We start from the raw sequence: 25156 nt of genomic DNA, 5'->3' as shown, positions 1-25156 counted from the left end.
GGATTTCTTCAAAACTCCTTCCTCTCCTCAAAAAGTAAGAGAGGAATTATTTTCCCCATGGCCTCCTGTGTGGAGTTAATGTAAAAAAGTGAGTAATACGTAGAAAGGTGTATTAAGGGCAAAATTATCATTCAGTATTTTTTTACTTACAGAAAATAAGTATCAACTTCAAACCAGTTCAATATGTTTTATTTACGTAATTTACTTGAAAAACGCAGGATTCGAACGATCGATTTCCACTCAATTGAATTTAAACTCATGTTTTTGTATGTTCATTTTGTCACACTATAAACTGCCTTTGGAAGGTGAAACAGCTATCACGCTTAATAAATTCAAAGGGTTTTTCAAAACTGTTTTCTTAATTTTATTAAATAGCTTTAAAATTACATCTGCTTAGCGTTTTAAATTCTGTATTCTAAAAAAATATATATTTTAAAAATATATTAAAAAATGGCGAGAAACTATATATGTTTGGGAAACTCTGATGTAAAACAAGAAAGTTTTTTCAAAAGCGTTGGCTTGGGACGGGTTGTTTCGGAGAATTTGAACAATTCATCAAATTTCAACGTTCATTTTCGGGTTCTGTGAAAGACTTATTCAAGTTCTGTTTTTATATCATTGTAGGCTAGTTGCTTGACAAAACTGAAATAAAAACAGAACTTGAAAAAATCTTTCACAGAACTTGAAAATGAACGTTGAAATTTGATGAATTGTTGAGATTCTCCGAAACAACCCGTCCTTACTATTTCTGAATACCTTATACCAAAATACACCTTGTCCGTCAGCTGTTCTTAGGCAGGTGCTGTATGAAGTCGCACTAACACTACCCTAAAATGTATTTTACTTGACTTTTTGTTTAAAAACGCATCAAATCTACTTGTGTTTGTGAGAGTTTTTTTTTATTTCATAACTTATTTCCGTTCGCCTTTGACGTATCGATAAAAATATAACATTTATGTGGGAAAATCCTCGAAGCTGCTAATAATGCATAATAATGTGTAGGTACTTTCGGTAGATTCTAACAGGTAGTTGTTAGCAAAAGCAAATTTAATTTGACATGTTTACGCCATTCATGATTACACACATAAAATTATTTCATAACATTGTTATTTCATTCATTTTTGGTATTATTGGAGGTTAAATATGATTTAAGATTTTCACGGCCAAAAGTATTAACAGTAGTAACACAACCTCAAATAACACATCTGCCCTGATGATGGACACTGCAATGCTGTCCGAAACGTTGGCTAAAGAAGGAGTTAGCGCAACACGGCATAACAACCCAAAAACAAATAACAAAAATTATTGGAGGTTATTTATTTTATGTCTTGAGTCTATACAAGTATACGTAAGTACTGTGGACATAACATGTTTTACTTTTAGGTTGAAAGTGAAGTCAGCGTGATTAGCATAATTTATTAAATTTATATGTTCAAGCCAAATAACTTTTTGTTTGTATTACATAACTCAAACTTAAATCGTCTTTGGGAATGCTGTGGGGGAGCTTCTTTGAGGAAATGATAAAGTTTATCAGAATCTCGAAGATATATGGTATAAGGAGGAAAAATACAATTTATTGTATTTCGAACAGCGCACCACTTAAAACTCTTTACTCCTAAATCCGCCCGACCATCTGAAAATCCGTTCATAGGAGCGGAATCCAGAACGCACCTATGGACAGATACTTCCTAAGGAATTTTTCATACAAACAATATTCTGTATCGTAGAGAGAGAAATACTTACCTATCTATCTCCTGGCACAAAATATTCACATGTTGTTGCGGAGCACCTTCCACTACCAATTACATGCGATGCAACCTGACGTTAAAGTTTTATAAAATTCTCCAGCTGTCACTTTCGAATAATGTGGTGTTGAATAAAGCGAAACATAATAAAAATAATATTTTTTTATTAAATAAATTCATTATTGTTGCTTAGTAAAAAAATATTGTTGGGGTTTTCTTCTCTTGGCCTTCATTTTTACAAATATTCGATACATTTGCAAATATATTTTTTTTTATTTTTCTATCTAAACTTTGATTGAACCCCCATTGAGAATGATTACGTACCGCCACTGCTCAAATTCTTCTTCTATACTCTTTATTTATTATATTATTTATTTTTTATACATACTTATCTATATGTCTTTATTCAGATATTATAAAGTTAATCAGCTCTAGCAATTCAATTATCCACAATATTTGACAATCTAAGCATATTGTAATTACTGCGCTATATTTAAGGATTGCGCATTAAATCCAAGCTATGATTTTTCATTTCAAAAAGGATCGAGGATATTTCGATATCTTTATATTTCATAACACAAGCCGTATTTTGTTTTGCCATAATTTATTGACGCATTGAATTACTATTACTTTTAGCGCAATGGAGGTTTGTGTTCATTGACACCTGAGTCATGCAATTAGATAAAATAATATTACGGTCCTGTTCTATGTGTATATGGTTGCATTAACGGTACACATCCTGATTGGGTGCACAGTCAACATAATTCATACCATATGAATTAAATTACTATGTAATTTGGTTCTACAAATGTTGGCAAAACGTTTGTAAATCTGCCAAGTCTGTCTTTTGGAAGCAAGAGATATTTAAGATACATTAAAACGCCTTGCTAACCTCATGACGCCAGAACTCACCGTTTGAGATTTGTCGTACTTGAGACAAAAAGAATTCTGCTCCATGGTAGGTAGTAATTGCAAAGACACTGAAGATATGAACCGATTGGCGTGTATTGTGGGGGTGGTTGGTTTTACTTCTGGTGTAGTGATCAACCATTTTCAAATATTTATATTCTTCTTTCTTATGCAGATAATCAATTTTACCAGAGTTTCTGGGGTCGAAAGGTCTTTTATAATGTGGTCTATCCACTGGTCATACTACTACAGGTCGCAACGGATCGAGTGATACACGCACTGTCTAGTCAAGTACGGTGCTGCTGGAACGAGACGGAGTGCTATCACGTGATGTGCTAGGTTATACCTACCCAGTGGCGACGTGTGACGAAAAAACATTTGTTCTGGTTTTAATTTTAAAAAAATAATTTTTTACTTCAAAAATTCAAACGTTTAACGCATAAACTTCTGTAAAATTATGCCTAAGGCATTTTCCTAATAGCTGGCCAGTTAATACAAAACCACTTATCACTTTTAACCCTTGGGGAATACGGCGTGAAGCGTGTTGTTGATTTAATGAATTGGAATACAGTCTGCAATTCTAAACATCCTTCAATGAAAGAGAAGATTACATCCTAGTTCCGTTAGAATAATACCGTTTTCTGTATAACCTACGGATAAATAATAATGATATGCCTTTCAATCTATCATCAAGTAATCATAAATAGATCAGACTGTATTCGTTAGAATCAGATTCGCTGTGAATAGCCAACTAAATATCGTTTACAATATTTGAAATGTATTTTGATAGATGAAGATTGAGTTACCATTTGGCAGAAATATTTGAAATTAGAAGCGAAATCTGATTTATTGACATCAACTTACTAGCTCATCATTACGCCATTTCCCCGTGAGGTAAGCAGTGATGATAGAACGCCAAACAACGCAGTCTTGACGCGTATTCCTTGCTTCAGCCACATTCAAACATAGTCCCATTTAATAATTTTGTGAATACCGTACAAGTGACCCAACTGCTCTCAAACGTTTGGAGCCAGTGAGATTATGACATACCTAGTATAGGGGCTAATGAGATTATGACATACCTAGTATAGGGGCTAGTGAGATTATGACATACCTAGTATAGGGGCTAATGAGATTATGACATACCTAGTATAGGGGCTAGTGAGATTATGATATACCTAGTATAGGGACTAGTGAGATTATGACATACCTAGTATAGGGGCTAGTGAGATTATGACATACCTAGTATAGGGGCTAGTGAGATTATGACATACCTAGTATAGGGGTTAGTGAGATTATGACATACCTAGTATACGGGCTGGTGAGATTATGACATACCTAGTATAGGGGCTAGTGAGATTATGACATACCTAGTATAGGGGCTAGTGAGATTATGACATACCTAGTATAGGGGCTGGTGAGATTATGACATACCTAGTATAGGGCTTATTGTGAGTCTGAGGGAAGTGGAGAGGGGAGAGAGAGCCAAAGCTATTTCAAGCAACGTTTCATTTCTGAATGTTGGTCTTACACCAGGGCGATACTGAGAGTATCTTCAACTCTGAATAGTGCCGCAAATATACTATAAAATATTTTTAATTATTAAATTTTGAATTAACACAAATTAATCAAGTAAAATTTGCGCACGTCGGGATTTGAACCTGGGTCGAGAATTTGAGTCGAAAGCCTTACCCCTCGACCACGGAGCCCGTTTAGTTAATTATGCGGGATTTTTTTTTGTACTTCGGAAGATAATAATTTATTGTGGGCAGCTGTGTACTACGTGATGCTCACCATGTCACATTTAATATTATATTCATTAAATAAAAAATAAAGAAATACTTTCAAACGGATGTCGCCTGTGGAGTGAAATCCAGTCAAATAACCGTTCCAGTACCCAATTAAGGTAAAGTGAAGTTAATTAATTCTTAAATTCATTAGATGTCAGTCAGCATCATTTATATAGTCGATGAATCTCCGTAGAGTCATCGTACAAAATTATCTTAAAAATGCATCTAATTTCAATAACGATCAGAATAATTATATTATAAATTTGTCTGGTGTCAGTGGCTTTTTGGCGTCTGTAAAGGAATGTTGAATGAAAAAAAAATCAGTTTGTCGCAATCAGATTCATTGATCCTACGGTAATTTAAGCATGTGTCATTTCCCTTCACCCTTAATCACGAAACGTCAATATGTTATAAGCATTCTCAGTGTTCTGGGAATTTCGCTTTGTACCTCGAATGCGCGTCAAATTGATAATGTAATATTAATTTCTGCCAACCAGTTCATATGGATCTGGAAATCTTTTAGAAGTAGGTACCTACGGAAAGTTTATGTACAGGGTTTTCCAATAAGAGGTGTTATTTTGAATAGCCCGCTATTTCGGTAGATGTTACTTTTGAAGCTGTCATTTTTTGACATTTGACAGTAGAAACTACGCCATTAATAAAAACGCATTTAAATTATCAAAATTCACTTGAGTGAATCAAATGCAAATCATCTTGAGTGATGAGGCCCATTTCCACCTCGGTGGCTTCGTCAACAAGCGAAATTGTCGCATCTGGGGCTCGGAAAACCCAAGAGTTATTGTTGAAAACATATTGTCTCAACGTGTGACTGTTTGGTGCGGTTTATGGTCCGGCGAAGTCATTGGACCTTACTTTTTCGAAAATGAGGCTGGAGCAACAGTTACGGTGAATGGATTACGCTATCGAGAGATGATTAATGATTTTTATGGCCAGAATTGGATGGTATTGATCCGGACAATGTTTACTTTCACACAAGCAACGAAACCATTGATCTTTTACGATTGAATATCAAAATAATACCTCTTATTGGAAAACCCTGTATGTAGATTAGGAAAGATGCTGAGATTGAAATCACTTGGTTTTCTTACTCTTTATTCAGTTTTAACGGCAAACGAGCGATAAATATTTTCAACTAACATTAATACAGAAAAGCTAATTAATCCATAAATTCTTATTCAAAATTATTCATAACGCTGTTGACAATGACTACCTCCTGGAGAACATTCATTTGTTACTATCCCACACTAAAAAACTAACTACACAAAAACATACATTTTTCAGAAGGACTTTTCAGACGCTGATATTTTCCATTTTTACCTCAGGTCAATTTAATAAATGTATATTAGTAAAATTTCAATCAAATTATTAATTACGCACCCTCTACTCCTACTGTGTGTAAGATCTTTAAGTTATTTTCTCATTTTCTTTAGGTTGTTTTTCATTCTTTATTCTGTTTATCTTTGAACATTATTTTATTTATTTATATATTTCTAATTTCATGATCGGCTGGGCTTTTACATGTTATATTTGTTTATCACAAAGACATCTAAATAAGCACAACATGCAAAAGCAAGATTTAAAAAAAGAAAAGCAAAATAAAAAACATCAAAAATAAAAAAAAACAACCTCTAAAACAAAAACAAGGTCAAATACGTAATAAAATCGAAACTACTAGATATTCCACTAATAATTTATGTCCAGCAGTTAAAAACCCGCTCCACGGGTCTTTTGCTGCTAGACCCTGCGGGCGGCACTTAGTTGGCTGTTAACAATATTACATATTACTTTGCTGAAATAATATTATATTCTTTTTTTTATTGCATAAAAAAACAGTACATAATTACATAGAGGACAATTGTTACAAAGTCAATACAATAATTGGTACCAATCGCTTATCGCTGACATATATACATATGTAAAATATCAAAAGATATACTTATATTATCAAAAGATTGTCAAAGTAATTAAACTTTTTAAATATATTAAGAATTATTATATTGGGATAAGTCCTAAAAATCTACATGTTTTGTTGAAATAATATTACGCTCTTGCCAAAAGATTGTCAAAGTAAATATATTAAAAATAATTTTATTGGGATAAGTCCTCAAAAATTGAAAAAAAATCAATAAATTCCCAATTTTGAAAGGAAATAATAACTTTAATATATTTTGGCACTTCCGATGTACTTTTTTATACTAAAGAGGAGTTAATTTGTTTTTAAGGACTTTTGCCATATTTGAAACACGTAATAAATTGATCGCGTCTAAGATGAATTATTAAGGTCTATGAATCGCGTATTTGTTTTCTTTCAATTATATGAGCTCCAATAATTCAACTTCACTTGTTCCTCTTTCCGGTAGGACATTTCTAATGTCCAATCGGACATTTCCCATGTCCAGTGGGACAATTCCCATGTCCAATAGGACAATAGGACAATAGGAAATCTCGTATTACGTTGGACGATCCAAAAAATAGTACATTTTCCAACGGCACGAGGGCAAAAAATTTTTTTTTAAATATTTTATTTATATTTTGGCACGAAAGTTTCCTTGTCAAAACTTTTTTTTTTGGCGAACCTGCCGCTAGGAAATATTATTACGGCGGAACTTCTTCGGTGACTTATGAGAGGTTCCAGTTTTGGTCGCCGTGGGGTCGCACGTAAGTTTTGTAACGATATTTCAATATGAAATCGGATCCTAGTTTTTTGGCTCCGGACGCCTGCAAACCGAAATGAACCTTACGGTCGGTTAAAATTGAGGGGCAGAGTTGTCGTTTTTTGCCTGCAGACCCCCGATTTAGTATTTTTGCGCGAAGGCTATGCGGAATTTACCAGAAACATACGATTTGAATTCGACCAATCAGAGGGCCGAAAACGTCCAGACGATAGCATAATAATCAGATGTAAGTATGTATTCTTTGTATAGGTACTTAGTTTAATATTGTATTACCTATGTATATAATTTTGAACAGTGTTTTTTTTCTGTTTCCATCAACTACATTTTTCGATTTTCATAAATTGTGAAACCTAAGCTATGAAGTCAGAAGGTTTAAAAAAATTTAACAAGTTTTAGTAAAGTTGTGATTTTTATACTGCAGTCCCTCCCCCGTGGTTGCACTTGGCGTTTAAAGTCTTTCTACGACATATTTTAGGACTATGTACTAATATGTGTAATGTGTAGAACATACCTCTGCCCAGAAGTGTGTGTGCTTTGGGGCATCATTGCGTCTAATAACAATATTTCAGCGGGCGTCACTCTCAACACAGAACGTACGGGAAACGCGCCTTGAATAGCAATCATTTCACACTATCCGTTGCAGCACCTTTAGTTATCGCCCGTCTGCGGGCAAAGTGACACAAGTTTAAAAAATACCTTTTTATTGAATTATAAATTAAGAGAATTTACCGTAGTTCACAGCCAGCCTGAAACCCCTAAATTCATGAAAAAACTTTACCATTTAACTATCATAACGGTTGTCTTCGCGGGGGTATGCTTAAAGGCTTTATTTACACTCTTCCGTTATTCCAACTTAACCTTTATAATGGAAGTTACAAGGCTGTCTCAAACATTGGCTAATGGAGGAGGAATCGCAATTTTTTGCCTTAAAATAGGGGCTTTTTAAATTAAAAAATCAATGGTGGTTGTTTTAAATATAACATCTTCAGTAATTAACTATTTTTATAATAATTTCATAAACGATAGTCACAAAAAAAATATATTGATATATTTGGTGATAACAAAATATTATGATCTCTGAACTATTTATTCGAAATTCCATAGTCGCTATATTTGTAACGCACATATGAGTTTTGGGCAGTATCATTCGGGCATGTGGATTTTTAGCACGGAGTTTAAATGGCGCACTGTTGGGTGTGATAAATTTATGAAGCAAGTTTTTTTTTATGAGAGTTCACCGCACACTTGAAAACCCCGTCTCTATAATCATACCTACATTATATCTCACTAAAATCCTGGCCCTCTTATTTGATGATTGATGAACTATTTATATTCCCTATTAGTGCAGCTCTGATATGTTGTACAACCTCCGGCATGTATTATTGATACCAGTGTATTATTTTTATAATATCACTCCTTCCGGTCACCCTACCTGTAACCGCTAGTTGTTTTGTCACGCAGGCTCCTGGGCGTGTCTCTCTGTGCAAAGTGGCCGATGAACTCGTCCACATGCTTCGGGCAGATGCTTCCACATGCTTCAGGCAGTGGAAAGAAGATCCTCGATGCCGAGCTCCTTTGAAAAACAGAAAGATTATATTATTAAATTAATTAGCAAGAATCAACACAAAAAAAAACAACATGATTAGAAGGAACTTCATTATGCTTTTTCTGGAAAATATCCTAAACAATTGCATTAGCATCGTAAATGTAAAGGTCCGGGGTCACTGGGACTATGAAACCCCCAAATGCGGAATTTAGTTAAATGCTGTTACAGACGGGAATAATCTGGATTTGATCGGGAAAGTTCCCAACATTTTTTTTTCAAATAGGTCTAAAATCAATGGGAGGCTAAAATTAAATCAAGATTCCTCAAACTTTGCTTGAATCTAAATTAATTTGGAAGGCTGATTTGGGTACCGTCGCCTTGGAACCATTTTTTGGATAACTAACAGCTCTGCCATAGGTCACCCCAAGTGGTTTGCTACGTTTGTGTGATTTAACAGAGATTCTCGGGTTCATCGAATGAGGTGTGCTCAGGTTGCGCCTACCCATCAGCTGCGTAGCGTGCCTGATCGGGAGAGGCTGGTTTGGAGAAACCTTTTGACTTCTCCAAATGGTCTCTCGACCCATCGCCTTTTGCCACAGCGGGAGGGATATATTGATATGTCAGTCCCTCCTGGATACACTGATCCCTAGATTCCTACCCGTCCTTCATGTATTTCTCCTTCCCAGAACCTTTTCTCCTTCTATTCTTTAAAAAAGACTCACAGAATCCCTAAAGATGACATCGGTCCTCAGGGAAATTAGTTTCCTCAAGGCCTCCTGTATGGAGTAAATGTAAAAAAAACTGGACTGATCACTAGATTCCTACCCAACCCATTTGATATTCTCACAGGAGGCTCTTAGGAAAATAATTTTCCTAAGAACCTATGTCATCTTTTGGGATGCTATGTGGAGGATCTTCTTTAAGGAAAGGAAGGAGAGGAATTTCTGGGAAAGTAAAATGTATAAGGGTTGGGTAGGAATCTAGTGATCAGTCCAGTTTTTTTTTACATTTACTCCATACAGGAGGCCTTGAGGAAACTAATTTCCCTGAGGACCGATGTCATCTTTAGGGATTCTGTATGGGAGTCTTTTTTAAAGAATGGTTCCATGATAACTCAACACAGTGACAATTCAAAACACCTTTAAAAAGTGATATAAAGTCATTAGAAACGATGAAAAAAATATTTAAACCTAACCTAACCTAACCTAACCTAACCTAACCTAACCTAACCTAACCTAACCTACTTAAACCAGTTAATGTTTCATCACTTTCCATGACTTTACATAACTTTTAAAGATGTGATGAATTATTATTGTGATGATTTATAAGTTCACCCAAATATCTGTATGGAATAATATATGATATCTCTGGATATGAACACCAAAGACTGATTGAAACATTGACTCAATGACAAAACTAATTGACTATATTGCCGAAGCCTGTAAACCCCATTATAATATTATTGCAAAATAAGGACATGTGGCACAATACAGCTATAATCACTTTTTCTTTTAAATTGTTATTTTTTCAATAATGAACTTGCGTCGATCTTCCCTCGGGCTAACGTTTATCCTTTGTCCGCGTCGCACGGCGGACGAGTGCGCGCGGCCATCGTGCCTACATAATTTTATATTATTGTATGGTTTTTGAAAAAAATCGCTGCAAGCGGGATTAACGTCCGCCCATAGATTTTTCAAAGACGAAATAACAATAAAGGTTTTGTGTACAGGATATCCTAGATTATAAATTCAATCACTAAAAGAAAGAAAAAAGATATTTTCAAATTCCACTGACGAAATTAGGTTGGGGGGAGGGAGACTATCTATAAAATAAAATTAATATTATGTGTGCGATTAGTTGTGATTTATGGTACATGCGAAATACGTTGCACCTCATGCCTTCGAAACATACATTGCTTGCATAAGATTGCTTTTTTCAAGGTGTAGATTGCCCTTATAATAGCCAACCTCCGATAAAAAATCTCTCCAAAAGTAGAAGTTTACATATTTTATGGTCGTTATTCCAAAAGAGTTCTTTTAATTAATAACAATTAGGTAATTTATAATATTAGGCTAGGGGTGTTTCAAACTCCATCGCATCTGATGGTCATGCTTTTATGCTTGGTAGATGATCACTATTTAATCAAAAGCTAAAACGGGCCGAGAATAGAATCAAAACCAAAAAATCAACACGGTGCTTATTTAATGGTTATCAAATGCGATGGAGTCTCAACCACCCCAACCTTAAGGCGATGCCATACGTAGTAATGCAAAATCATGTGTTTTTGGTTTGAAAATTTGGTCACCTAGAAATGTTTCAGATGCTTTAATTAAATACTGCAAGTAGAATACATCTTGGCCTTTGAAATAATTGAGTATTTTTTAGGTAAGTATTTTTATAAGCTCAGAAAAAAATAATGTAAAGGCCTATGAAAACTGCTTTAAAGTTCAAAATCTCCTACTTACGAACCCATTTTCGGTTATGATTTTATTGTATAATGTGGCAAATTAAGTTATTTATAAAATAATCGAAAAAAAATAAATATTTATGCCTGAACATCCACAAAATACAATAGAAGGCACTTTTTGGCCAGGTTTTTTTACTGCATAAATCAAAACAGGCGGAAGGTGTTAAGCGGGAATTTAAACCTTATCGCCATCTACGTAAGGGTTGTTATCGATAGCGGCTCAATTTAAAATATTACACGACGTAGTGCATCGCCTTATAAACAAAATATTTAAGTCGAGCTTAAATCCCCGGCGTTGGCCGGGCTTAACACACAATTTTTCTAAATCAGATTTAGACAGTAATTTTGCCCTTATTTTAAACGTCAAGTGTGTAATTTATTTAATGAGAATCTAAATTCTGCTTTTAAATGTGAGAAAAGGGGATGCGGTTAGTTTTCGTAATCTTGTCATAAAGGTCAAGTGTGAATAATTACATCAATTTTGGAATAAAACTGTAGAACTGTAGATCTTCTTTATATAAATAAATAGAAGTTATTAAGTACATAGAAAATAGATCGCGCTGAATAATTATTATCTTTCGCGTTTGTTAAATAAATTTATTCTTAATCCACTGCAGTTGCTTAACCTTTGGCAGTAGTTGTCAATTCAGTCCGTGAGTCCAGCCGTAATGGCAGAACGTTACTTTATGAGTTTTCCTTACAAATGTGCCTTCGGTCTCGGTGTGTCAATGAGTACATTGAATTAAAATCCCATCTCTTCATCGCTTGCCATCTGCCACGACTACCTGCTAACAACTTCAATGTTCAGAAGATGTTCACATGTCTACAAAAATCAAAAATAGTTAGTAAACGTTCATTGAGCAAAAATAACTGCATAATTATTGATGCTAAAAAATTGTAGAAAGCTATTTCGCATGTCTCCGGCGTTGCTCTAGCTTTACACATTTTTTTTCAAAATTTATTGTAGACATCTTATTTTTAACATCAAGTGTACAAAATTTCATCAAGAAGTACCATGTTTCCGCTTTAAAGAGTAGGAAAAGGGGGCGGGGTGGTTTTTTGAAATCTCGTGTACACAGTGACCTTCCTCCTGTTTTGAAGGTCAAGTGTGCAAAATTTCATCATTCTCTGATTAAACCAGTAGATTCGTAATAATACCAAACACCCTTCTTTAAAAAAATAGATATTTAGACAGATTGTCCCATTTTAAGAATTTTTTGTGTTTATTTTGTTCGACTCCATTTCGTGTTTATTTTAGTTTAGCTTATTCTATTTGCCTATTAACATGGCAGCTGTTTCGCCTTTCGAAGGCAGATAGTACGATATTTATCAAAATGAATATACATGACTGTCCGGCGTAAAAAACTTCATTAAAAATATTTTAGTTTTACAAAGGGATGTTACAGACAAGAAAAAATATTATAACTGTAATTTTTTTTTAAATATTAAAACATTTTGTTTTCAATGATTTCCGTGGGAATTATTATGCTATCTGTAAATTTTAATATGCGATTTCAAAATGCACTATTCATCCAGTTTTAATTTCACAGGAATGACATCAACACGTTCTATATTGTAATCGGAGCCCTTTCAAGTATTATTACAATGCAATCAGAATTATTATGTATTTAACATGGTGGAAAAATCGGGGACGCCCGAGGAAGACATGGCACGATCAAGTAAATCAGACACTTGAGTTGGGCCATGTCAGGAGTCAGAAAATAGAAGAGTATATGAGAGGTTGTATGGATGAATTAAACGGTGTGTTAGTTGGTTTGTATAAATGCACGCACTTATTTTTAGAGGTCAAAGTTCAATCATCTACAAAATATGAAGGTACATCTCACTGCTTCTTAGCTTTAATGAAATATCAAAATCCTTGACCTCATCATAAATTCGATGTTTTTTTTATATTTTTTTTTTGTATCCGACACAGAATTTACCTGATTCTAGTTTATATTACGTTACAATTTTGCGCAAATTTTGTGCAATGTAATGCAGTAATATTCTTGACTGAGTCGTTATGAAGCCAGGCATCATAAGAACGCAGGTTTTGAATAATCATTATGTTTTTCCGGGAAAGCCTCCCACTCAAGTCTTCCTCGAGGCACAATGCCACAATAAAACATTTCAATATGCAACTCAACTTTCTGGGAACTCCTTAAAAAGGTTGTACCATCAATACTTATCTCAAATATCAATTGCTTTAAATGGTATGTCCTTTTTTACGTGTTTCGGATCCGGCTCACACGCGACCGGCCTTGTCCGTCTGTCAGTCCATCCTTTGGTAGGGAAATGTCGTGTGGACAATCTTCAACTTACATTTCGGTATTAAATAAATATTCAAATCTTGCCCGTTTTATTACGTGACCGGCATTGTTTTCACTTTGTTCGTGCGTCAGTTTATTGTATCTTTTATTTTATTTTTTAAGGTTGAAACATGTGTTGAATTGTTCCTTTAATATCGTGAAAAGAGTTCTTATTCTTTCTTCTCAGGGTTAGATCACCATTTTGCAAACCTTTTGAACAAAGCCTATCCAAAAGGCATTATTATATACAGATTATCGATCATTGAACTATGTTTTTCAATAAAATATTCTAATACTAAGGTTCTTCTGTTTGCCTAGTATTGTATTTTATCTCTTAATTTCATTTTTCTTCTTTAAATATCGCTATTCTTTATCATAATCTAAATTCATACTGAGCAGCCTTTTTCATTCAAAACTTAAAATTGGATATGAGGCCATATATATACCCAACCAAACTGAAAAAATATTTTTAAATTAAAGGCAATTATAGCAAATATCTAGTATCAATGAGCGATGTTTCTTTTTTATTTTATTTTATATTATAGAAACAAACAATAAATGATTTACAGTGATGAAACAATATACAGAAATTAGGTACTTCATGTTGGGTACCTATGATATGTTACCTTGTAATGTCTGCTAAGTGGTGTGTTTATTCCTTAATTACCAGATGATGTTTGTAGTATATCGGTGTATGTAATGTATGTGTGAGTGTTTGCGTGTGTGTGAGTCTGTATGTATGCGCATTGAACAGTTTATATTATTGACACGATGCCACGTTTGAATTTGGGCAGTGAATCTGAAAAAATGTCAATGTTGGAGTATAAACAAATACTATTTAGAGTATGAAGAGCTCGGTTGATTGGCGAATTAGGTGCTGCATTTGTTTTATAATTAAGCGTCTAAATTATGTTATATTGGCCATTAAAATATTAAATTTTGCTTGATTTTGGAAGCGATTTTGGATTTTTTTGTGAGTAAATCGCAATTATTAATGTATACTGATGTTATCTGTCTTCAATAAATTAATTATTCCAATCATTACGAACAGGTAAATAAATCACTTTAAAGAGACATTTACTTTTTTAGTGGCTTACTGAATGGACCAAAAAAATAATTTTATTTAATTGCTAATAATTTTATTTTCGTTTTTTTTATTCATTTTCTACACATGTCATCTTTGAGGAGCTATGTGGAATGTCTTTTTGAGTAGAGGAAGGAGGTCTTGAAGAGACCCATATTGTAGGAATGAAGGAACATAGAAGCCGGCAAAGCGAAGTTGTTAATAAAGGAGTAAAAAAAATAATTTTGTGCAATTTAATCGCGAGTCTAAATTTAAATTGACTAAACGTCTCTACACATCCAGTATCTATGGGCATTTTCATATGGGGTATGGGGGGATTGTGGGCAATTGTTCCAAACCAGTTCGAAAAACTTTTACCTTAATATTGATTTATAAATGCCACTTACGTTCGTATAACATGTAGCACTCAGAATAAACTTATTTCGACAGTAGCAAGAACTCGTATCCTTAAAAACTTTTTTATCGCTCGAATGCAGCAGCATATTGTAATGGACACTTAAAATCCGGTTGGTTCGCGTGTCTCGAAGCCACAAGGAAGTCATTAGTTCCAAAGTGTGATTTTAAGCCAAACTTTACTAAAACCACGAGTTTATTGCGCTTTTTGTGTTCACCCTGTGCTAAAAAATATAAGAATAGTTCCCACACGAAAAAAGTTTCAATTGTAAGTAATTAAAAAATCTTATAAATCTATATTGTTATTATTAAAAATAATAATAATCTCAATAATGTTGATTTTTCAAGGCCTTTTAAGTCAAGGTTGGTGTAAAACTTACAAATCTTCGCCGTTTTTTCGTTTTATGTAAAAATATTTACTGTAAAACTAGTGGAATGCTTCGCTATTGCTAATGTCTTTTTGGGGCGACTCCAACTTCTTCCACCATTCACTACTGTATACCACAACGTTAATTTAAAAAAAAACATTATATTACATTAATTCGATTTCGTATCTCATTCTGGTGCAGAGATATTGCGTTAAGTATTCCTTGGGCGTCCCCGACTTCTTCTCTCATTCAAACCACTCTCCAAACACTCCTGGCACTAATAAGAACAAACTTGGAAATTTTTATCGAAATCGATCGACTACTTTTCGAGTTTTGCGAGCACAAATATACACAAGTTGAATTTTTATACTTTTTATAGATTTGCAAACCATGACAAATGTTTTTCAAATGCTAAATGTTGTTTCAAAGAATTATTTCAATCCTGATACAAAATTAGATAGCATGACGTTGATAAGTCCGTGTAGGGCTGTAGAAATATCTCCAAAAAAGGCTCTAGGGGTTGAATTATCCGGTAGATTTTTAGAATTATGCCACTTCGGTGGCTAGGTCATGTGGAGAGAATGACCGAACATCAAGAACCAAAGTCCCTGCTGAGCTCAAGACCGATAGGCAGAAGGAGCCTGGGAAGGCCAAGGTTAAGATGGAGCGACAACGTCCTCAAAGATTTGTCTGCCTTGGAGCTTCGAAACTGGAGAGAGCTGGCGCGGGACCGAGATGAGTGGAGGAAGACTCTTGAGGAGGCCAAGACCCACCAGGGGTTGTAGAGCCAAAAGTGATGATGATGATGATGTAACCTAAATATCTCAGTCAAATGAATCTACATGTATTCTGATTCAGTGGCCAGATATCTTCAAGTACTCGTAATATGAAAGCGATTGCTGTTATAAGAACGTGTTGCAATCACGCCGTAAAAGTCTATTTTCTTCATTCATTTGAGAACAGGTACAATGAAACAATAAAATTATGAGATATATGTGGGAAAAACCTAGACAAATGGAGTCGGATGCATTCAACTTGTATAACGCAGGTTACACCTACATTTTATGTTCGATTGTAATCTGTGAAGAAATCTGTTACAACAGTACAGTTGCAACGGAATTGGTCGCTTTGATGCAACCGTAATCGGCACAACCTTCGGGAAATCATTTTAAAACAGGCTTGTTTACTAACCGTCTTACTAATTAGATTCTTACACTCTCGTCAACGTTGGTGTGGTAAAGCCGGCCTTGAGCCTGGTTTAAGACCGCTTTAACCAAGCAAACACTGGTTATAAGTCAAATTCTTCACTGTTCTGTTAAGTTGTATAAGAAAATCATTTTAAATAGCACACGTTTGAGTGTATTTATGCACACCGATAGCATCGAAAGATTCGAAAAAGTTTTTCGGACTAGTTTGGAACACCCGCCAGAAGTCCCCTCTTACCCCAAAAATGCCCAAAGATACTGATGCTCAAAGCTAATATTCTTCTTTACATTTTTTGTTTCGTTCGTCAGGTTCATAACAAAAAAAAAATATTATTAATTTCTTTTTGTCCATCCAGTACATTATGAGTGCACCACTACACAAGCAATCGCCTTTTTTAAATTCTTTACCAGTACGTTCTTGTTGTTATTGATTTTTTTAAATGTAAAACAAAGTTTCAAACCGTTGTATTTTTTTAATATCTTTGCTAATCCGCTTTTGTCATAATATAAAACAATAGAAGTGACGGCGACGCAGAGGCATTGTTGGCTCAGTGTTTAGTTCGCTCTCCGTGCTTCCCTCGGCCGCCGCCCTCCAGGCCGACTCCTCCCAGCGCCAGTATTGCTCTGCACCCGGAGGCGGCGAGGTCTCATAGTGTCAGTAGTTAGGTGTCGTGCTATGGTCCCGCGATGTTACCGCTCGTGCTCGTGAACCGGCGGCAATTACGCCACTTCCTTGTCTAACACTTTTCACCTGATACCCGACGGAACTAACGCCCCGTAGAAGGCCGCAACTGCCTCCGTATTATGCGCCGCGCATTGTGTCCTCATCGTGAATCCACCCGACCGCCAGTGACGAATGGATAGCATTTGATAGACACCGGATGCCCGCGAGTCATGGTCGAGTTCGCTTTGGAAAGTGTTAGTGAACTTTATACTCCAGAGTGTTATAAATCTCGGCACGAGTGACTCATTACTGAGTGAGACGTTCTGTTTCTGTTTCAGAACCGGCAGGCGCAAGGAGGACCGGCGGAAGGGTTCCGCCATGCCGGCACCTCCAGGGGCGGACATCACGACTCGGAGCCAAGCAACCCTCCCATCCCTCTCAAACAGACCTTCATCTACGGGTCTAGGGCCGACTGCAAGTACGAGGATATGCCCAACGGGGGATCCCAATCCATCTCCTCTCCTGACGGCAAAGAATCAACCAAAGAATCAAAAATTACCTCGAAATCGGTGACCAAAACTTATCACACACTCAAAGACATGATATCCAGTAGATTTAAAGGCAAAGACAATAACGATGGCGACTCCAAAATTGATCCTGAGGTAGGCCTTAATAACGTTACGGAAGAACTGAGAAAATCCATGAGAGAAAGAGCTGAACTGGAAGCCAATAACGCTGCATTGAATGCTTCAAGAGAAGCGTCGAGGAAAACTCCAGGAGACCAAGGAATTTATGGAAGGCCTGCTCCCCAGCAAAGAACTAATGATGTTCAATACACCAGGCATCTGATGCAAATACAGCAAATGCAGAACAACTCAGTTCAAGGGCCTTACCAGATGCAACAGTTTAGTTCACCATTGCAGCAGGCAGGAGTTCAGACTCCAAACCAGCAAATAATGACGCAGCAGCAATTCTTGCAGCAGCAGATCATGATGAATCAACAGCAGCATTTGCTGGGGCATGGACCCAGTGCCAGCTCTACTCCACAACACGGCCTTGGGCAGGCAAGGTCGCAGGAACTGCTCACGAGGCAAACCATGACCCCAGATGTACCAAATAGGCCACACTCACAATTAGTCCACCAACTTGGAACAGCTGATAATATTTATTACCAGCCCCAGTATGGGGGACCTGGAACCCCCCCACAGAGAAATGTTGGGAGAGTTGTTAGTAATTACCCAAGTGACATCCAATCCCAAAATTCTAATTATTCTGGACTGAAACAGATCATGTCTCAGGTGTGTGTTTTTTGTTTGATATTTTTGTTTTGGTTCATTTTCCACCTACCTTCCAACTAGAAAATGTTTACAGAATCACGTATGAATCCGTTAAGATTTATTTTGTTATAATAGTGAGACTTTCTCCTTTTAAATATTAACCATAGGATAAAATGTTTTTAATTTCTCTAAAATCGTGAATATTTATTTCTGGAAATAACAGTGTGAGCATAATATTGGTATTTTTATTAATATTTCAGGTTGACACTGACAGCAGATCGAGTGATGTGAGAAGTCCTCAACAAATGGAGAGAGAGATTGTTAGACAAAGAGGACTTGCAGACACAAGAAGAAGCAATTCCCAATCACATCTTGATGAAGAAGAAAGTGACATGGGTCATGAGAGGGTCAACCCTACCACTCCCCTTGCTGGCAACAAACTTAAACAACAACAGCGTAGGGGTTCTCATGGAAACCTGATAGAAACCTTATCAAGAACAGGAAATACACCAAATATTGAACATGAAAAAGATTCTGATGATGGAGGATTCAGAGCCAGGCTAAATGCTCAAGGAAGAAGTTTTGACAGCAGAGATCGTGGCGGATCCAACGGTCTTGTTCAGCAAAACATCCGCTCTTTAGAAAATGAAATGAGGATGAAGAATGATCCAAATGGAGATATCCTCAAAAGTGACGGCATCTATGGAGGAATGAAAACTCCAGTGTTTAACGGAATTCCTCACAGCTCGCAAAGACAAATTGAGAATGGTGATGAAGGTGGAAATACAAATGTACATAGCAAAAAGATTAATCCTGGATCAACAGCCAGTTCAGGTAAATATTTCTGGAATTAAATCGGTTAATTCGTTTTGCTTTTCAAGAGCCAAATTGTAAAACTTTTAACTTGTACTTGCATCAATTATAAATCAATTTCCATAAATTTATTTTACTCAGCGCCATGATGTTTCACGAAAACGGTGCTATATAAATTGGCCAAATATTATTATTATTACTCGTGGTTAGGTTATAGTATAAGAAGTTACGGTCCATTAAAAGTAGCCAAAAGTGCCAATTTGTGGTCCTGCCACCGAGAGCTCCCTTGTAATCTGCATTTTGGTTAATATGTCTCATTTATGAAAAAGGGAGAGGTTACGAAGGAGCCTCCAATGTTTATGATGTATTTATGTTTATAAATATGACTATTTCTCTCAGAATCCAGTTAATTTACAACACAAGTCTCTTGACCTTAATATTAAAATTTCAGATTACGACAAGAATGGCGGCCTCTCATCGAATGTGGATTCCGGAAGAGGAAGTGCGGCCTACTCCAGCGGTCGTCATGTGGGCCATGACACCAGCACCGAGTCGGATCCACTTCCTGGAGCCACCCAAGGAAGGAATGCAGCGGGAACGTCGGAACAAGCCGGATCCAGTAATAAAATGTACCACGATAAAAATGGACACGGTAAGTGTCTGATTAAAAGACGAAATAAAACATAAATTACTTCTAACACTATCTCCCTGTCAGGTCTACTGCGGTATTTATTCTGTACTAACCCTTTATCTTAATCTGGTCTAGCTAACTTCCCAGAAACTTTAAAGTATGAAAATAGCATTCGATAGAAAAGCGAATTCCCCTGTTTCTGTATTCTTAGCTCTTAATACTACCACTAGATATCATGCTCAGCGGCAAACAAGCAATACCAGACATCGGTTATATTTTGAATGAAATATCGCCTATCTCCAATACACCCTCCACAACATACTTTTAACGTGCCATGGAAAGTTGAAACACCTCAAATGTTTTTTGTCACTCCTGCACAATTAGATTTTTGTAGCTTTGGGCGGTATTGTGTATTCGTCAACCATATGGGATAATAATAATGCGATAAATTATATGGGATACTTAACTAAATACCAAATTAATTCATCCATTGATGGCTCTATGATATATTTACCCTTCATTTAAGATATTTAATTTTCAGTGTTAGAGGCCCAAATGCACTTCTGTATTAATCCAGGGTTTTCTTTGTCAATTAAATTGTGTTCTAAACAGAGAGCAAGAGACAATCTTATATTATAATCTCTTCAACTTATACAAAGTTTTCTCTGGTTAAATACCTTTCCAATATCCCAGGCATCAAAGGCATCTTTTGTAATATGTATTTTTAAAGGCAATGAAGTGATTTGAATTGAATCTGTAATACTGTCATAAGCAGGCAGCTAGGAGTTCGCAAGTCTCATTCTAATGTACTATTTATTACATGTAATAGGTGAAATTATTCGTAATAATAATATTTGGATGATATATATAGCGCCGTTTTTGTGCAAAATCACCTCAAGCGCGCTGTCTCTATGGTAATCAAATTTTAACTAGTAATAATATTCAAAGTTGAAACAATTTAAAATAACACAATAACTACATAAAAATGCTACCGGATTAATTCTATTTTATGTAATATATTTGAACCGAAATATTAACAAGATAAATAAATACCTTTTAAAACCCTCTAGCATTTCTCTTGCCATTCAAAGTTCTCCAACATTGAGGTGCAGGCTGTAATAGATTACCGGTTCTAGTCAAAGGAACTGCTGTGCGGCGTATTCTAATGTTAATAAGACAGGAAGAAATTCCAAAGTGGCTTAAAAGTGGATAAATAAGAATGGTAAAGACCTAAAGAGAAGTGGTTAGTCTTTTCTATATACAAGTGTGGGTTAAAGATGGAAGATGGCTTACCTGAGTCAGCCAAGCCGTCAATTTGGTTCTGATACTTATGAAGAAATAGGGGCAGATGATCATGTGCTAGATGAACACGGAGCCGTTGCAGTCCAGAGGAACAAAGCACCGAATTTGGAACACGCACTTAATCAGCCAGTCGTTCATCAGATTTTGACTATTGAAAATCCCTTGTTACCTTTTTGATTATGACGGCAGTATAACGGTGGTTCCTAACCTAACATAAATATTGTGCTTAATTAACTTATTATTGATTCAGGATTCCTTTCACTCCAACATCAACAATTCTATCAATGTCTGATTGGAGTCAAATTCAGTCTTCTAAAGACGAGTGCCGTCTGCATACCATCTTGTGTAAATTAACCTTTTCTTTCTTCTTTTTTCAGTCGGTGATTCAGAGTGGGTAGACATTGTGGAATCGGAACTGCGCCAAATCCTGGAACCAAAGATGCATGGATTAAGTCTGAGCAGTGGTGCAGTCCAGAATGGAAATCCTGGTCCGGGAAGTGAGACTACTTCCAGTGTGACTCCGCCCCTGCCACCCCTTACACCCACGCAATCCACCCCCGATGCTACACCCAGGAACTCTGCAAGGTTCAAACATCAGAGGTAAGAATTATTACAATATATCATTAGCAGTTCTGTGAACAGTAGACTTCGCATTCCTAAAAGTATGCTTTTAATTTTCTCTTATTTAATAAATCAAAACCTAAAATTTCTTCCAAAATAATAAGTAGGTAAAGAAAAAACAAAAATAGTTAATAAATATAAAAAAAGTTTATTTTTATGAAAAATTTTTGGTAGATAACATAACTTAGAATATAAAAAATCGTTCTTGAAGCTACCGAATTCAAGAATTTTCAGGAGAATACTGCATATTGTCATTTTCCGGAAGTTATTGGTAGGTAAAATTAAGTAAACTTTTTTATTTCAAATACAAATTGTCCAAAGAAAAGTCACTATCTTGATGACACTCTTTATGCAAAATTTCTTCAGAAAGGAAAAAAATTGCTGATAAGAAAGTTAACACAACGATTTCAAATTTAAAAAAAAGAATCTTTACTGAACGATTAAAACGACCACCATATTGAAACGGCAATGTAATGTAAAAAAATTTACAGGCAAACGAGATGCAAAACTGTTGAGTTAAAACAGGACTTCGCCATTCTTAGTCAATAACTAATTTTGAGAATCATTGTGCAGCTAAGCACTCTGTTATAATCTATTGTATGATACATACGCTTATGAGAAAGTGGAAGAGGTTACAATAGAGCTATTAGTGGCATGCCTGTAAGCAATATGTACGTAATTTTACAAAGCGTGTTTTAAATCCGCTATGATTATTTAAACCATCGCATACCCAATTTCTACCCATATTTTTGAAGATATCTTTACATTTATTGTGCCGAAACGTTAATTATATGAAATTTCCTCGATAGAAAAAAAATTGCGAAGTAAGTTATTGCAAATTATTGAAACATGTTTTGTTCTGTTATTTAATATGTTATAAAAAGGAAAAAATCACAGTGTATCTTTAAATGCAACTAAAGCATTTGTCGAAAAATTTTAGCTCTATTTCAAACGAGACGTGTTTTGATAAATATTTTCACCATTTTTGCTAAATTATTGTCATTTTTTAATATTAGCGCGCTCCCTCTAAAATTCGTATTTACATTCCTCCTTTTCAAACCATCTTTGAACGCTTACTACGGGGCCATAAAGAAATGATAACTACTAGGAGTTTAATAGAGAACATCAAAATTAACTAAAGCTCTATGAAGAAGTGCAAAAGACAGAGAGAAACACTATGTAGAGCTGTAATGATGTACATATTAATTTCGCATTTATGTGTAATAACATTGATAAGGAAAATCTTTCTTACTATCCCCATCTGTGTAGCATTACAGAAACCTAAGACAAGAGGTCAAGGAGGAATTACTTTTTTAAATTTTGTTCAAAGAAAGTTTATTCAATATCTCTTTACTTGTATGAATATTTTTTATTTATCTCATTACACAGTATGCAAATAAGTCTGTTTAAAATGACCACTTAATTTACTAATTAACTTCCGGTATTTTCTACAGGAAACAGGCGAGTTTTTTAAATGAACATACTATGTGAAAGTTGATCCATTGTTGCTGTAACATTATTGTATTTTATTTTAGTTTACCCTACAGCAGCAAACCTGAATACAGTTCAGAGAATCGGGGAGCTTTGCCAAATCAGCGGGCCAACTGGCAACACACGCCCAAACACAGAAGCAGTTCCTCCAAGAAACAAGATCATTCCGTCCAGTATAAAAAACATAGTAAGTTGTCAATATTTTAAAGTAGTATATTAAATATTATAAATTGATAATGAAGGTCCGGAAACTCTTAGTACAAGAGGGAAACTAGTGAATCTACATCACATTTTGAGTCGATTTTGTATTGGTTGGGCATTGGGCATTGGTGTACACATGACGCTTAAAGATTGATTGATCGTAAATCGATTCTGTCTTCAAGTACATTCCATGCAAATTGACATCCACACACGGTCAAGTTTACTTTATCAAGAGTCAAGGCTTATGCAAAATGGACGGTAAATTTGATTGTGTGTAGTTTCCGTAACAAACTCTTTAGCTAGCAAGCATACTGGAAATATTACTCTAATAGACTTTACGTCGTCAATACTTCTCCATTTTCAAATTCATGACAATTCGCACACCTAGATAAAGGGTAGCACAACTCGAAATAATTCAAAATTGAGTTTTTGTGATTTTCGGAATCTGCGTCGAAAACAACACAAACTACAAAGACACCTGTTTTAAAATCTCCATCAATAATAATGTGATGGCGATGTAAGTTAGTCTTTCTGAGTTGCTCCACGTACACCAACCACCAACAACAGTAACACATCACCAATTACGACATACCAGCTGTAGGGGAAGGTGCTGTCAATACGCACAAAGACTGGATTATTTCGACTTAGTTTTGTATTCGTGATTAACTGCAGTCATAAAGCGTGAATTATTTTAGTTGATTTGGTATTCGAGATTGAACCTGTCTTGTTTCTCGGGCGTTCCACATATCAACTCCAGATACTCCGGTTTTGTTTACAAAAGTAAGGAATTTTAATTTTACTAATTCATAATAGTTGATTAATTTGAGTTGATAAAATTATTAAAAAATGTGAGAACATCAAATGTGTCAACTGTTCAACTTGATGAATTCAAAGGTTCCTTCCTATCTGTTTGACAGACTGCAGTGGTCCCGTGACTCACATGCACATAGTACACGCCAAAGAGACCATTTACTTGTTCTCCCCAAACATAAAACTGCTGTTTTTGAGGGTAGTTTTAGCTACTCATCGTCAAAACTTTGGAATAAAATACCACTGCCTATTCGAACAACAACATCGTTGCAGTGCTTTAAGAAGCTCTGCAGCGAATGGTTGCTGACAGCACAGTCAACCGCACAACATCATCATTGATCGAATTTAAAATGAAAGGGACACCTACTTGTGATTATTATTTTTTTTTATTTTTATCTATGTATTTTATGTAAATTTAATCCTGAATTTATATTTTATTTTATTTTAAAGAAATTTGTATTTATCGATTTATAACACATTATATTAAAGGCACTGCTGAAAACCAGCTACATTCCCGGAGAAATCCGGAATGTACAGCTGAGCAGTTGCCCTTTTGACAATATAATCATCTAAATGTATGTGTACAAACTATATGCAAACATGTAAAAAATTATTGTCAAATAAACGTTTTTATTATTATTATTATTATTATTTAGTCACGAATACTAAAATAACACGAAATTAATTAATAAACAGGTGATACGTGTATTTGATGATAAGTAATTGAGCAAATAAATATCCTAGTAAAATAACAAACAACATTATATAAAAATATTTTTAATCGGTCACATAAAAATCGAGTAAAATGTTTTTTGCTGTTCCTGAAAAAAGAGG

At 35.3% G+C, this 25156-nt stretch overlaps 1 protein-coding gene across 3 annotated transcripts in view; it reads left to right on the top strand.

The window, feature by feature from the left end:
• Positions 1–25156, top strand: part of LOC149415291 (uncharacterized) — a 159821-nt gene that overhangs the window by 126845 nt on the left and 7820 nt on the right. For 2 of the 3 annotated variants that reach the window (XM_089642467.1, XM_089642466.1), the window contains exons 6-10: positions 17515–18474; positions 18714–19287; positions 19718–19918; positions 21577–21799; positions 23356–23498. In XM_089642467.1, coding sequence (XP_089498593.1) covers positions 17515–18474; positions 18714–19287; positions 19718–19918; positions 21577–21799; positions 23356–23498 — 2101 coding nt within the window. Of the gene's footprint in view, positions 1–17145; positions 17431–17514; positions 18475–18713; positions 19288–19717; positions 19919–21576; positions 21800–23355; positions 23499–25156 lie in introns of those variants that run through there. The other variant, XM_089642469.1, reaches the window with a different exon arrangement.

This window comes from Hesperophylax consimilis, chromosome 18, assembly GCF_061612785.1.
Source record: "Hesperophylax consimilis isolate HC1 chromosome 18, BYU_Hcon_1.0, whole genome shotgun sequence".
NCBI lineage: Eukaryota > Metazoa > Arthropoda > Insecta > Trichoptera > Limnephilidae > Hesperophylax > Hesperophylax consimilis.
This window is presented reverse-complemented; position numbering and strand designations above follow the sequence as displayed.